The 16869-nt window shown below is 35.5% G+C and overlaps 1 protein-coding gene across 5 annotated transcripts in view; it reads right to left on the reverse strand.

Moving 5' to 3' along the window:
* The window catches only part of LOC150100590 (uncharacterized), a 154850-nt gene extending 138328 nt beyond the window's left edge, over positions 1-16522 (reverse strand). For 2 of the 5 annotated variants that reach the window (XM_090401658.1, XM_090401654.1), the window contains exon 1: positions 16465-16522. In XM_090401658.1, coding sequence (XP_090257784.1) covers positions 16465-16495 — 31 coding nt within the window. In that variant the 5' untranslated portion in view covers positions 16496-16522. Of the gene's footprint in view, positions 1-16067; positions 16438-16464 lie in introns of those variants that run through there. The other 3 variants (XM_090401659.1, XM_090401655.1, XM_090401656.1) reach the window with 2 other exon arrangements.
* Positions 16523-16869: the final 347 nt, after the last annotated feature.

Genomic DNA, 16869 nt, shown 5'->3' on the forward strand with positions numbered 1-16869 from the left:
AACTGCAAACACAAACAATCTTCTTCTCTTCTTCCACATTTATTCCCTCTACCTGTCCTCTGGAATAGCCTTCCTCATAATGCAACTCTTCAAAAAAAAAAAAAAAAAAGAAAAAAAAAGGCTAATATTTTCAAATTCTTACCTGCACCTCACATATGGCACTGATGTGCTATGAGTTGTTATACCTCTCATGTGTTGGTTAAATATATAAATAAAATATAAACACTAATTCTTACCAAACAAATTTTAACAAGATTTGGTACTGAGAATTTAAAAAATTCTCTTTGTCTCTTTACATATTAGTGAAATAGCCCATCACACTCGAGTAATATGGCTTATCATAAACAAAATTTGTTCTCTAGACAATTTTTCTATTTTGCAAGCATAAAAACCCAAATTTCTGGGAGAAAAAAAAAAAAAAATTATGGGAAAAGGATCAAGAGGCAAAAAAACGAAGGACATGGTTTGAAGATATAAGATCATTGACAGGATCACATGGCTATGCAGAAACAAAAAGGAAAGCCACCAACATAGAGAACTGGAAGGACATGGTGTTGCACCCTCTCACTGAGGAAGCTACATGAAGAAGATGACTGTGATCTATCCAGAGCCTACTAAGAACAACTTCCTCTCCTCTGTTTCTACATTTATTAGATTTGAGACTAAACATACACACGTAACTACAGTAATAAGATTTTTTAATAAGTAAATATTTCGTCCTAAGTATCATAGGACATCTTCAGTACAGTTAATTCAAACGATACCAGGAATTAACAGTTAGGGAGCATGCTTACAATGGAATCCCTCTATTCGTGTAGTAGTGTGTTATACAAGTAAATTAAAATATATCTGGAAAAAAAAAAAAATGTCCTATGATACTTAGGACGAAATATTTATTTATTAAAAAATCTTATTACTGTTCATGACTAAACATACGTGTGTATGTTTAGTCATGAATGTTCCACAGGTTTCATTATACAACAAAATTTACTAGAGTTGTTTATTAGCGCTTCCTACTTCCTATAAATAACTCTAGTAAATAGAGCTTATAAACATTTGATGAGATCAAAGCTAATTGCCCAGTGGCAGTCATCACTGCCACTGGGCAATTAGCTTTGATCTTATAAAATGTATGTAGTCTGTATAAGGAACTTTATGTGGAAAAAGCATAAGCTGATCTAGCAGCTGCAACTGCAGTCTTATTTCCTGTAATTCCAATGTAGCTGGGAATCCAGCACAACTGAAAATCAAAATTAAGGGTCTTCATTTTGAACAATAGCTGTAATACCTCACAAAGCACTGGATGTACATTATATTATTATTATTAAACAAGACCTCATGGAGTCAAAGACTCATCTAGGAGGTCCTTTTATCTCACACACATCTCATCATATCGGGTCTTAAACACATTCAAACTCCTTGCAGACACCACACTCTCAGGCAAGGCATTCCAATCATTCACAACTCTGCACGAAAAAAACCTGCCTCTCACTCCCCTACTCACACCCTCTTTATACAGTTTCCAGGGATGACCTCTGGTTCTCCCCTGATCTCCCACTATTCGCTGTAGAACTTCTCCACCATTGATCCTATAACAACCCCTTACCAACTTGTAGGTCTCTATCATATCTCCCCTCTTCCTTCTCTCCACTAGACTCTGCAAATTACATCTTTTCAATCTTTCCTCATACTCAACATTCCAGAGGTCAGAAACTACCTTAGTCAGTCGCCTTTGGACCCTTTCCAACATCTCTTCATCCTTCTGAAAACCAGGTGACCAAATCTGGGCACAATAGTCCATGTGTGGCCTAATCAAAGCCTTATACAATGGAACAAGAATCTCCCTACTTCTACACGTCAGTGTCCTCCTCATCAATCCCAGAAGTCTTTGTGTTGTCTTCACAATTTTGGCGATGTGTCCCCTAAATTTTAGATCCTTATCCACTATCACTCCCAGATCTCTTATTTCCTCTACTTCCAACAATATATTCTCACCAAGCATAAATTCTGCATCCCATCTTTGTTTTCCAAATTTTAAAACCTTACATTTTGCAACATTGAACTCATATCCCCATTTGCTTGCCCAATCACTCAATTTATTCAAGTCTTCTTGCAAGGCCACAACATCTTCACTACTGTTTATGGTTCGTCCCAACTTTGCATCATCTGCAAACAACTGAATATCTCCATCCAAATCTTCGCCAATATCATTAATATACAGGGTGTTCGGGATAAATTTGACAGTTTCGTAAGGAAAAAGAAAATCTTCTTTGTATCTATTAAATTTAATGAATTGACAAAAAAACATTACAGGCAGAGTTAATTACAATACTATCAACAAGATTTACTCAAAATAACCACCATTAGCATCGATCACAGCTTCAATTCTGCTTCGGAACCTCGAACAAGCTGATGCTACAGTCTCCCTGGGAAGGGCCGCAAAAACTGTTTTAATTTTATCCATTAACTGGGCTTTTGTATTACTGGAAGTGCGATTGGTGTCTTTTTCAACTGCGCCCCATACAAAATAATCCATGGGGTTAAGGTCTGGGGAGTTTGGAGGCCAAACATTTGGACTGGTGAAGTTGTAGAAATTTTCAGACAACTATTTTTGACTTTTCCCAGAGGTGTGGCAAGGGGTCGAATCCTGCTGCCATACATACGGCCTACCATTGGCTACCCTTGTTATCCAGGGCTTGACTACAGTTAGCAACTCCACGAACAAAGCCCGAATTCCAATGCCAGGGTTCTTCAACACCTGTTCCTGCAGATTTGCGAGGAATTCTGCTGTACGAACGCAATCAGATCCTCTGCTAGGGATCTTTCTTCTTGCTACATCCTCGTAGTCACCATTGCAAGTCTCTAGTTCATGCCTGATTGTTTTTACTGTATTCAGGGAGCATTGGGCAGCAGTCGTAATATCCTTATTTTGATGGCGGGCACGAATCATCATGATACAAGTTATTCTCTTCCATGATTCAGGTGGGTTCCAGCTATCCATCCTTTCTGACATCTTGTATATGAATGAAGAAGGGTCCAAACTTTTAAATGAAGAGAAGTGTGTGTTAATACATGTAACTTACGGAAAAATATAATTAATTATAAATATGTCAAATTTATCCCGAACACCCTGTACAAGTTAAATAGTAATGGCCCTAAAACAGATCCCCGAGGCACTCCACTAGTTACTTTCCTTTTCATGGATATTGCACCTCCATACACAACTTGTTGATACCTATCAGATAGCCAGTCTCCAATCCAATGCACTAATCTAATATCCAACCCCATCTGCTCTAGTTTGACTGTCAACTTATCATGAGGTACTCTATCAAAAGCTTTTGCGAAATCCAAGTATATTACTGTGTATCCTTCTCCTCTGTCCAAGGAAGCAGTCACTTTATTGTAATAAGTAAGTAGATTACTAAAACACGACCTCCCTTTAGCAAATCCATGCTGTCCATCAAAGATTATACCATTGTTGTCAACCCAACTCTGGATCCTAGTTCTCACAAGCTTCTCCAACAACTTAACCACAACACCTGACACATAGATAGGCCTATAGTTTGATGCTTGAGTTCGATCACCTCCTTTATGAAGTGGCACAATCTTGCCCTCCTTCCACTCTTTAGGGACTTGACCAAGTGCAAGACTCGTATTAAAAAAATATGTCAAGGCAGGTGTCAACTCTCTGGCACATTCCTTCAGAATACGCGGTGATATATTATCAAGTCCCACAGCCTTATTTACATCTAGTTTACTCAACTCCCCAAACACCTCTTGCTCACTTACAGTCAGTCTCTCCTCCCCATCATCAACTGCTCTTAATCTCTCCATGAAGTCACATTCACAAGATTGAAAGATCTTTATGAACTGCTCATTAAGTATCTCCACCACACATTCTGCAACAGCTGTCTTTATACCATTTCCTCCAATCAATGTCATCCTTCCATAATCATTCTTTCTTTTGCTGGCTACATATCGAAAGAACTCCCTAGGATTCTTTTTAGCTTCATTAGCTAACTGCTTGAGTTAGCTAATGAATTATAACATAGAAGAGGAGATAATATATAAAGAACTCAGTGTGTATAAACTCCACTTTTGGTAGTGGTTCTCTTTTATAAGTGCAAGCTGAATGGCATACAATTCAGCTGTATAATTATTGCAATAGAGTGGGATCTGGTTGAAGATAGTAAAATCAGGAAACACAGCCAACAGAGATCTCTGATCTTGAAACCATCAGTATAGATGAGAAAGAAATCAAGGTGGGCTGCTTCCTGTGCATTAGACAATCGAAGGTAGACAGAGTTATGGGTGTATGAAACTTTTGTAGTTGACAAAATGAGAGGCTGCAGGGTGGAGTGGAAACCTGCCATGGAGGAATGCTGTTATGTTTAGGTAATGTTGCCAACATTCACAGCAACAGCTTCCATAATCTCTAACACACATACCAAAAGGACATATGACAGTCTGACATGTGTGATATTGAACCTCCCAATGCAGAGAAAAAATACTCCATGTAGGATGCATTGGAAGAGATTTAAAAGACATTGGAAAAATGGCATGGGAGCAGATTGTAAAATCTATTGCAGAATATAAGTGGGTAAGAATATTGAAGAAGGAATGAGTTCATTATTAAAAGGAAGAGGTCATTAGTGTCAAGGGCTCGCTCAATGATAAAACTTTTTGTCAATTTCTGTTGGCACTACCTCAGTGTTGCACCCATTAAAGTCACCCATAAGAAATATGGGCTTAGGCAGTTGCAATATAAAATTATCCAATCCTATCTGATTTATCTCATAACCCAGTGGTAAATAAATTGAACATACCATAATAAGAAATCCCACAGATAAGAGAATCGCTACTGCTTCCAGAGCAGTATAAGCTGGATATGACAGAAGTAGTATGACTGCCCACTTGGATAGCTACTCCACCATGAGCAGGAGTGCCTCCAGTTTTTTGGGTTTTTTTTTGCATACAATAGTGAAATCCCATAAGGTAAGGTCACACCAGGTTTTAAATATGTTTCCTGCAGGCAGAAACAGAAGGCTTGTGTTTCTGCAGCAAAATCTTAATATCACTGATATCTGGTAAAACCCATAACAGTTCCATTGTAAAAATTTTCCTATTGTTTTGGCTTTGTAGACTTGTCCAATTTCCGAGAGGTTGAGGGCATACTTTTATCCATCTCTTCCCCTGGAAAAAAATTCAATACATCAACTGATGTGTCAGGATCTATTGGTAAGTTTAATTTACTTTCAGTGGATATTGAAGTATCCATTTTTTCAGTGGGGAGTCGGGTGGTTTATCTTTAAGTGACATCTTTGCCATAGATTTTTTGACAAGTGAGTTCTCATCAAATAGAATCATTTTTGGAGTTGTTTCTGGAGTGAGACTGTATGTCATTCGACTGAGGCACTTAACAGAGAAGCACTCACAATCATAAAGGTTAGGTATGGTGAAATTATCAGATGGTGGGATAGACAAAAGTTTGAGTTGCTGATGACATTTTCTTAACTGCCACCTTCTCAGCCTAAGATCTTAGAAGAAGTGTAGTGGTGAATAACTTCTTTTTTGCATCCTGATGTGATATATTTAGTTCCATTTTAATTTTTTATATTTCTTTTCATCTTTCCATTTCTGACATACAGGAGAGCAAGCTAGATGATCTCCCTGACACATTTAACTTTCTTTACAAAGCAAGATTTGTTATTATGCTCTTTACTATCACATCGGGCATAGGTAGTAGAGCTACGACAGACAGTTTGGGAATACTGAAGCATCTTAGTGGATTAGAGGTATACAGCCTAACAGGACGGTTGAGATATCCTGCTTTTACAGATGGCAGAGATTTAAGTGTATCAAAAGTAAGAATGAGGTTCCTGGTTGGAACAAAATGACCATCCCTACAATCAGGATGCACCTCATGCCTGTCACTCCCTAATCTTTAAGTTCAGAACATATCTCTTCATCGGGAACATCAAGGAGATCCAGTTCTGAGCTCACTGCTCTAGAAAAGTTGAGTGTTTTATGAGGTATTAATGTAACTGATTCTACTTACTGATGTTGCTTTAAGTAGTTTCTTTCAGAATGCTGTTGATATGATATTTCTATAAGGATATCATCCGAATGTAATTCATTAACTGTTTTCGGAGAGCCTGTTAGTCCTTCTAAACCCTTTTGAATAAAGAAGGGTGACATTTTCCCTATTCCCTTTATTAATTAAAAGTTATTACTGTAGTCATATGTGTTCTTTTAATAATTTTCCCTATTTGCATTTCACCTGTTGTGTGGATGATCAGAAATACTTGTACATTTTTACTGGTATCATGTCTTGTTTCTTTCTTCTCTTACCAAATGCCGTATCTACAGTATCAGTACTTGATTGGAAAGTTGTTAGTTCCCTTGAAACATTTGATAATAAAGAATTCATGCTCAATTCATACCCATCTACCACAGAGTCACACATGGACACCCACTGACCAGCAAGCAATGACTGCTTGGGAGTGGAATGCCAAGGATATCCCAAATGTTATACAAGAACCAAAAAAGACTTAAGATAAGTAGAGGGAAGAATACAGAAAGACAAGCAAAGAAAAAGAGGAAGAATGAAAAGGACCAGTACCATCATTGGGAGTCCCCTCCACCAAGAACAGGTGCCCACAGGAAGGGAAGCAGTTATAGCAAAATATAAACAGCAAGGTGGAAAGTAATTGCATGAGTAATATGACTCAGGCTAGGAAAGTGATAGTGTAGTAAAGGAAGACCAAAAAGGAAGATGAGGAGAGAATAGTACTCCAGCCCTAGGAAAATTCTAAGGAATTCCTTAGCTATATGGCCAGTAGGAGAAATGGTTGTGGACGGATGACCCTGTTAGATGTAAAAAGAGGTTGAGAAACCAATGCAGATGATAAAGCGGATCTGTTTAATGATCATTTTATTGAAACATTTAATCTTGGAAAAGCAGTTGTTGTTGCTGGAGGGATGGGAAAGGTTGAAGACTCAAAAGTGCATCCGGGGAATATGTTTCAAATACTAAGCACTTTGGAAGTCACAGCAGACTGGATGGAGTTTCATCATGTTTTAAGAGAACGTGCTCAGGAACTGACAACTCCATTGACTCAGTTGTTCAATAAAAGTAACTACTGAGAAAGCACCCAGTGAGTGAAAGGAGGGTAATATAGTGTTATTGCACAAGGATGATGGTAGAATGCAGACTTCAAATTATAGACCAGTTTGTATTTCTTCTGTGGTCATTCAGTTTTTGGAAAAATTAGTAAGAGATCATATACGAAATTGGATAGATGATTAATATTATCTGTGAAGGTTAGCATGGGATTCGTTAAAGAGTGCTCTCTTTGTTAAGTAATTTGCTTACTTTTTTATAATAAAGTGGCATAGCAGTTGATAAGGGAAGACATATATGCTTTTTTTTTTTTTTTTTTTTTGCAAAGGCGGCATTTGTTAAGGTGCCACATAAGTTGATATTTAAGTTGTGACACATGGGGAGCTATCAGGTTAGTGAATTGGATAAGCTGCCTGAAAGATACCCGAGCTGTGTATGAGGGGAAACAGTATTAAGAATGGTTACAAGTGGGATTCCACAGCAATCGATACTGACACCTCTGCTTTTTAACCATTATATCAGTGATATTGTCACCAAGTTGCAGGTGAATATTTAGTTATTTGTGGATGATGTGAAGCATGGAAGGGTTATTAGTAATAGTGTCAATGTGACAACCCTTCATGATGGTTTAGACGCCATCTTTTCTGCTGGTCTGGTTGGCCGAGTGGTTAGCATATCCTATCTCTGATCAACAGGCTGCAGATTCGAATTCTGCTGGACATGGATGTTTGTGATTGTCTTTAGGTGAGAGATGAATTTTATTGCCCAGTGTGATATCCCCCCCCCCAACTTGCTGGAAGCCTGAAAAGTTCTGTTTGGTCTCTATGCAGGATTTCTGGACTATGTAAAAAATAGATGAAAAAATACAAAAAATTAATACAAATGGAAGTTAAAAAAATACTTAGCCCACCCATGGTACAGTGTTTTAGGTTTATAGAAGCCTTTCATAGGTGGCAATCACATAAAAAAATAAAATAAATAAATAAAATCAATAAACAAAACTAATAAGCTGGACAGATGGGAAAATGAATGGGAGAATCGGTTCAATGCAATTAAATGTCAGGTTTTAAAATTCGGGAACCACTAATGAGAGGTAGTGTACTCCATAGGATCTATATTAGAGAAAGTGGACAGAGTAAGAAATATTGGGGTGATAACAGGAAAAAAAAAATGAAGTTTAGAGCAAATATTGAGAAGGTGGTGAAGGTAACCCAGAGTATTGCTGCAATACTAAGAACTTGGCCCAGTACAGATAAGAGTGTAGTGATTCCATTATACAGAGTCTTGATCATGCCACATCTGGATTATATGCTTGGATCTGGTCACTGGGACTTGAAGAATTAACAGAAGCAGATAACCAAAATGATATCACAACTTCACTCTATGTTAGTTATGAGGATAGACTAAGAGTATGAAAACTGAAGTTCAGTGGATAGAAGATGATGGGGAGGCAGGATATGATTTAATCATTTAAACTGTTTCGAGCTATTTACAGGATTGACATAGGAGAGATTTTTCATCTAGTAGAAAAAGGGGAAGGAGCAAGGACAAGAGTTCATCCCTGGCAGTTGAGAGGAGGTGGGGAATAGGGGGATGAGTAATAGTTTTTTTGTATGGAGAGTAGTTGGACCATGAGCTTTATGGTGGACAGAGTGGTGAATGAGCATATGGTAAATGGGTTTAAGGAGTGGTATGAGACAGACTGTGTTATCTAAGGTGGACTTTCCATGATGAGTCTTATGACTCCATGGAGGTCCATTATAATGTTGTTGTTGTTGAGTCCATTGAAGAGTTTCTAGATATGACCATGGATCTGTAGAACTACTTTGGAAATCTGTTGAACTTTGATGGAGTAGAGCTTTTCTATAGGGTTATTGTCAATTTGCTGTAGAGCAGCAGCAATTTCTGGACAAGAATAAATATGGACAGGTGTTAGTTCAATTCCTGGACAGTTTTTGCATGTCTCATAGCTACTACTGTCTGGCTGAATTTTCATGCCTTTAAAATGTTACGTCCTTAGTCTGGTGATGATTGTGGTTATTTCATTAATTTCACTGATTTCATTCATTCTTCTTGATAGTTTGTTTTACCGATCTTATTGAGGCGAGAGTTAGCATCAGTTAGTGATAGTGGGTGTAATTTTTGAGGTAAGTATCTTGCTTCTTTTGGCTAGTCTGTCTGCTCTTTCATTGCTTTCAATCAATATTTACATCAGCTGGTATCCATTGCAATGTGCAGTTCTTATTTTTCAAATTTAAGATTGTTAGTAATGCATGAATTTCCTGTGTGAGTTTTGTTTTTCCATTTTTTAATGCCTCAAGTGCAGATTTTGAGTTGCTGTAGATGGTTATTCCTTGTGGATTTGAGAGCTGAGAGTCCATAATAACAACAATAAAAAGGAGATACAAAACAGGAGTTGATGTTGGAGCAATAAGCTCCACAAGAATTTGATAAATCACATGGACAACGAGATTTTTTTTTTTTTTTTGTATCCAGTGTGCACCAAATTCTTCTAACCTCTTTCTGGAAAAAATTAAAAGCAGCATTGAATGTTATCTATATTCTGAGTTTATCTGTTATAACAGAGAGAATTTACTGAAATCATTGCAAGAATTTTAGAATTGAGAGACCAGGAAAATAGCTTTTCTGTGGATAATGATGCAAATAAAATCAATGTACACCAAGTACAAAAGAGGTAAAAGCAGGATTTGATATAATGAGGCAAAGATTTTTAACCAAGGATTATCAAAAGAGGAGATTCTAAGATGAACATTCTCTGACATGGGATATCAGAATAATACATGCACAAATGCTACCTCTGGGATGAAAAGAGTCAAAGAAGGTATAAAAGAAAATACAATGTGTAATAACCAAAGAAGCTGAAAGATGAGTTTCTAATTCTGTTAGGAAAAGCAGATCTGGTTTCATAGAATGGAGACAGAAATGAATATCACCAAGAATGGAAATGAAGTCCCTTATATTTTTTAAGTGGATTAGAAAGTTTTTGAAAGGTCTGCCTTCTTTCTGATGTAATCTCTTTGACTTTTCATGACTGTTGTAGGAGGAGTAGTAGAGTATATTATACATGACAAGAAATATTCTTGTTTTAATCCTTACCCAAGTGTAACTATAAAAAGTTTCATAACTTATTTAATGGTATTAACAACATCAAACAAACTATTTTATAAAGAGATGTTTTATTAACTTGCTTATATTTTGCTGAATTTCAAATGAGCATCATCAGAGCACAAAATAGTAAGTATATGCAACAATACAATCGTACTAGACAAAGATCTAGTCCTATTTTGGCAATCTCTAATGTATAAAAAAAAAACAGCTTTGTGGGAGTTGCTCTTAAGATAAGTCTCCCAAAGTTTTGGCAAATTAATGCAACCATATTTGTTCAGGTGTTCAGAAAATTTGAATAGCCATGGGTGATTCAAAAAATAATCTTTCAGATCTATAACGACTTCTAAATAGCACATTAGTTTTCTTCCATCTAATTCTGTGTGAAGGGGTGTTTAAAGATGGTCTTTCAGTGCTTGAAGTATCTTCATAACTAGTCAACTTATATATTTTTATGTTCGTCGTAATTGTCAAATTGGCTTTTTGGCATGGTGTGACTGTTTCTGTTTACAAAAAGGTAATATATGTTGGCTTCATTGACCTTAAACGGTTAGGTTAGCTTTCGAGGAACGAAACCGGAGTATTTGCTTCTTGAAGTGGAGTGGCTGACACTGGTTTCAGTGACTTTTTTTTTTTTAAAGGTAAGGTTAGCTTTCAAGTATTACTGGTCAGAAGCATTTACTTCCTGGGAAAGTACACTGCGGCTACTAGTTTTTCTGTATGATGCTGGTGTGGGATTTTAAATTGAAAATGAACAATATGGCATCTCTTAATGTCTGCTCATTATGCTTTTAAAAAGACCATTTTATTATTATTATTATTATTTCTGGCATTAAGAAACACATTTATTACACAGGATGCCTTTCTCTGATTTGGCAGCCTCTATAATTCCTCTCTCAATGAGCTGATACTATAAACCAACCATCTCAGAGTATGAAGAGTGAGGTTTCACTTCAATTTAGGATACTGGTGTCATTATACAGTTAAATATCAAGACAAGCATTTTTATATCATATTTCTTTATATTTTGTTCCTTTTAACTCAACAAAACAGAGCAATGTTTTTTTTCTCATTTTTCAGTAAACAAGAATATAATTTACTTTGCAATCAACTGAAAAACTTATAACATCTCATACACTATCTGATTAAAAATATCCAGACACCTTCAGAGTAGTGGATATAGCTATATACATCACAACTATGGCTCATTTCCATATGCTGAGGCCTGTTTCAACTGCAACCGCTTTGAACACATACCTCCTCTCAAAAATCCCCGCACAGAAGGATGAGGAAAGAGTGGATGATTTCCGTGATCTACACTACAAGAAAATTAGATGCATAACAGTAAACACAAATTAAAGATGTCAAGAAATTATATTCTTGGTTTAATCCTTTTTCCAAGTGCAAGCAAACCATATTTGGACATGAAGTATCTTCAGGACTGGGCTACTCGTATATAGAAGCTAATGACTTCACCTTAGTATCCCATGATGCAAAGTACATACCCTTTAGGATGTGTATAATGCTATACATTATGGGAAGAGCCAATACCCAGACCTGTTTATTGATGTGAAGTCATTAGCCTCTATATACAAGTAGCCCAGGCATTAAGATACTTCATGTGCAAACATTTTTGCTTACTTACACTTGGATAAAGAATTAAATCAAGAATATAATTTCTTATTATCTTTAATTTATAGTATAACCAAGTGAAAAAACTTTCAACATCTCTAATCCAGAATATTTTAATAATAAGGTGTGATACCTTTTGGCTACTTGTATATATAAATATGACTATATGAAATATAGGGACATATGTGACTTCTGCATTGCTTCAACCTTGGTTTCTATTCTGGGTCTGGCTCACATTGATATGATCATTTCCAAATATAATTGAATTTCCCTGGAAAATGAGTGGCTCTGCTTGGTAGTAGGATGGGTTGCCACTGGGTAGCACCACCACTGAGGATTCTGCTTGGTGGCAGGGCGAGCATGGTTACTGAGTACGATCCTTCAAGTGTCATTATTGTATGATTTCAGTGATCACATGAGATTTTGTAGAAGTATCTCTGCACTTAAACATACCTCAGTAAAGGCCAAAACTGGTGAATTTCGATACTATGGACACAAATGCCATCTTATTTTTCATAAGGAGCTCTCACTTCACTTGCTTTTGATAATACTCAGATCCAAGACAAGAACAGATTCCTCTTCATGATTTACAGATCACATTTACAACCCATTCTTTGCTGACACACTTTCACTTCCAGGTTTGTATCAACACAGTATTTTTTCTTCCAAACTGCTATCAATATAATAAAATCCATCTAACCTAAAAATACTGTTCTCACATTTGAGGTGAGGTATCAAAAAACCTTAAAAATGCTTTGTGTATAAAAGGCAGTTTACTTAATAAATAAGTTTCCTTTCACAAATTTACTCTAATGACTTTCTCATTATGTCTTTTGTCTTATGCCATTCCTATAAGTATTTTAATAGGTGCTGTTCTGTCAAACTAGTCAATATTATTCCTCCTCTTTCCATAAAAACACAGTTGCTGCAGGTCAGCATCCACAAACAGTTCAGCTTGAAAACTTCTGCATCAGCTTCTCATCCTCTTCTTATGTTATTTAGATCCACTTTCCATATACTACTTTCTCCAATGATTATGCTCTTACTGTTCAAAACATATTAGGAGGTTTCTTCTTTTTCCTTAATCACTTGCCCCCCATACAGTGCACTTGGGTTGGTTATAAATTTGTGTGAGAGGTCACATAAAATTTATAACTAACATAAGAGTGCTATCTCATGTCTCCACATTTATGGAACTGATACTTAAAAATATCATTACTCATTTCTTCCTCATTTTATGTTAGCAGTTAAACAGGCTACTTGGTTATAGTAAGCATGTGACATTTCTTCCCATTTGTCCACTTTGAATTTTGTTTCAAAGATTTAAAAATAGTCATTTGCAGACCTTAATTCTAAATTACTGGCTGAAATGAGATATACCACTGCATTTGTATTTAAGCAGATTTCACATGTATTTATCATTACAGAAAACATATCTTCCAGTTTTGGTGGTATATCTCTTTTTAGCCAGTTTGAATTTATTCTACCTAACAACAAATACTGGTGCAAATTCAGTGATGTATCTATTTTATTATTATTATTATTCAGGCCTCCATGGAGTCAAAAGACTCTCGTGGGAGGTCCTTCCTAAGAACATAAAGTCTGTCAAGACTCATCGATTTTTAGCTACTTTTAATGGGGGCATTTCACAAGATTTGCTTTTTACTTCTTACACCAACTGTGATTTTGCTTGTCTGATAAATAGTTTCTTCCTACCCCTTTTGTTTGAAATTCAAATAAAAATAAATAATATAAAATAAAATAAAGAAAAACTTTTTTTTTTCAACTTTTAAAATTGCTTTTTTTTTCAGTAATAACATCAATTTTATACTTATATTAATAGTGATTACAGTGATTATAGTTTTTAAAAAGCGAGACAGGGAAGATATTAAAATTTACTGCCCTATTGGTTTCCTTTCAACAATATAGAAAATTTTTACAAACATCATTAGCAACAGAATAAAAACAAAGCAAAATTTTTGCTATCTTTCAGAACAAGTATGATTCAGAAAAAATTACAGCATTATTGATCATACACACATATATATATATATATATATATGTGTGTGTGTGTATAAAAAGACAAAGAATTGAAAAGCCAAACACCAAAAATCCTTTGATATTTACAGCAGCCCTAGAAAAAATTTTTAAAAACCCGGATTGGTAAAATAGAAGAATTATGGTAAATGGAAAAGAACTAAACCACTATGATTTGCTCATGATATTGTTCTTTTAGAAAATACTGCAGGAGAACTTCAACGAATTATCAATAAATTGAATGCAGAAAGTAAAAAGAAAGGATTAAATATAAACAAAGACAAAATAAAAATAATGTATAAAAAACACATCGTCAAAAAATCAGCACAAATGGAACACCAGAAAACTGATATAATAACCTCCTATGTTTACCTAAGACAAAAGATCACCGTAAAGAAGAAATTATATATAGAATTAAACTTGGTTTGAATAGCCTTTGGAAAACACCATGAAGCAATCAAAGGAAACATTCCAATCTGCCTTAAAAGAAAAATATATGACAGATGTGTGTGCATGTATGTATGTGTGTGTGTGTGTGTGTATATATATATATATATATATTTCCAGTAATGACATATGGAAGTGAAACATGGATTTTGATTAAAAAATTGACCAACAATTTGAGGCTTATCCAGAGGAAAATGGAAAGATCAATACTTGATATTACTATTCTAGACAGAAAGTACAATACTTAGGTCAAAGCTCGAGCTAGGGTGAGAGACATTATTCTTCTTCCTCTTTTAAGCCATTTTCTGTCCACTGCTGGACGAAGGTCTCCTCCAGTTCTTTCAACCTTTCCCTGTTCTTGGCAATGGTTGACCAATTTTTCCCAACAAATTTTGACAGTTCATCACTCTAACTTCTTTTAGGACTTGCCTCGTTTCCCATCTTTTGGAATCCAGTTCATGAGTATAGTGGTCCATTGCTCATCTTCTCTCCCAGATAGATGTTGGGCCCATTTCCATTTTAGTCGCTTATGGTGAAGAATGATGTCAGTGATGCATGTCTGGCTTCTTATACAGGTGTTTCGATTCTTATCTTTTAACGTGATGCTTAGCATCAACCTCTCCATATTTCTTTTGGTTGTTGTTAGTTTATTTGGAGACCACGACCACGTTTCACAACCATATGTGATGACTTGAAGTATACACTGATTAAATGTCTTCCTTTTTAAACAGAGTGGGACATCACTGTTTTGAAAAATGCTTTTCAATTTTCTGAATGCACCCCAGGCAAGTTGAACTCTATTTCTTTCCTTTTGGAGTCCATAGTTTAGATCAAGAGAGACATTATAGAGCCATTAAAAAGATCCAAATGGCAATGGGCAAGTCATGTTAACAAGTAACACTCAAAAATTGGACAAAGCTGATATCAGAATGGTATCCCAGATAGGGGAAAAAGAGCTACATGAAGACTAGAGAGAGAGAGAGGGGGGGGGGGGGATGAGATTAGAGATAGCTGGAACTTAGTGGCACAGAAAAGCTCAAGACAGAACTGAAAGGCAGAAGCCTTTGTTCAGTAGTAGACAGCAAATGATTGATGAGTGATTTTAGCAGGTGCATTACAATAACATACAAGATGTAAGTAGCTATTTAATATGTTTTGGCAAAGATGTAAGTAGCTATTTAATATGTTTTGGCCATCCGTCTATACACATGCTCCACGCTAATTTTGATGAAACTTCTCGAGATCTTTGCTAAAATTTCAGCTATCTCAAGTTGGTTTAAATCAGCCATTTTCATTAAAAAAAAAATTGGCAAAATGATTCTAAATGACATAACATTATATTAAAAACAACTGTACATCAGTCTGTAAAAAACACGATTTCATTACTGATGATGATGAATGATGTCACTCAAAAAACAATTAAATTATGTATGACACTAAAGTGAATCCCATTCAGTTTAAGTGGCAGCGATGAAAACGGCATTTCATAAGAATCCTAGTGTTATGTATAGTTGGGGGTATTAACTTGTAATGTGCCGTAGCTATGCACGTTTTTACAAGAAATATTTGAATCTCTCACACACAAAGGAAATATTTTCTGGCAAATTGTGATTAAATATTAATATTCTTGTATGGTAACAAGAGAAAAGTATTCTTTTTGAAGTAAATCAAAATACTTCATTCCATATTAGAAAACATTTACCTCAAAACTTACGATATTCGTACAGGATGCAGCATGTTTGTTTATTTATTTATTTAAAAGATAATCAAGTTTGTACATCCTGTTGCACAGACTACTAGTTCATGCCACAGATTAAAAACAGGTGACCACTTAGACAACTGCTGCTAACAATGTTGAAATGGAGCGAACAAACGGCACAAAATATTGATTCATACATATTGACAACCAATCCTACAGGGAATGTCTTGAAAAAGCAGGTTTACTTTTCACACGTTTTTCTATCTCTTACGCTCTATCTTCATAACAAGAAAAAAAAAACATTTATAATTACGGTATGATTAAAATTAGGCTAATCTCAGCATTGCAGAAATAATTTATTTGTTATTTAATTAATTTATTGCATTATAAGAAAACAAACCATTGCTCAGACTATGCTCAGGTAATAACATATACGGTTAAGGACCACGAGATGGCGGCAGTTCTCTGGCGTACTCTCCTCTCCGGATGCTGTTTAATATTATTATTATAATAGTCTTGGGCCTGCTTTCTCTGGATGGCTAAAGGTCGAGTTGGTTGTCTTCTAATGATTTATTATTATTATTATTATTATTATTATTATTATTATTATTATTATTATTATTATTATTATTATTATTATTATTATTTGACACCTCCAGGGAGTCTAAAGACTCCTCGAGGGAGAGTGTGTCAACAGCATCGAATGATTTACAAATTAAGTTAGTGCTTTCTTACTTCCCTTTCGTTTTGAAACGAAAACGGCATGAAATGATTTTTTTAAATATTACAATAAATAAATCCATCA

This window comes from Typopeltis vanoorti, chromosome 12, assembly GCF_054136105.1.
Source record: "Typopeltis vanoorti isolate ZY-2024b chromosome 12, IOZ_Tvanoo_1.0, whole genome shotgun sequence".
Lineage (NCBI taxonomy): Eukaryota > Metazoa > Arthropoda > Arachnida > Uropygi > Thelyphonidae > Typopeltis > Typopeltis vanoorti.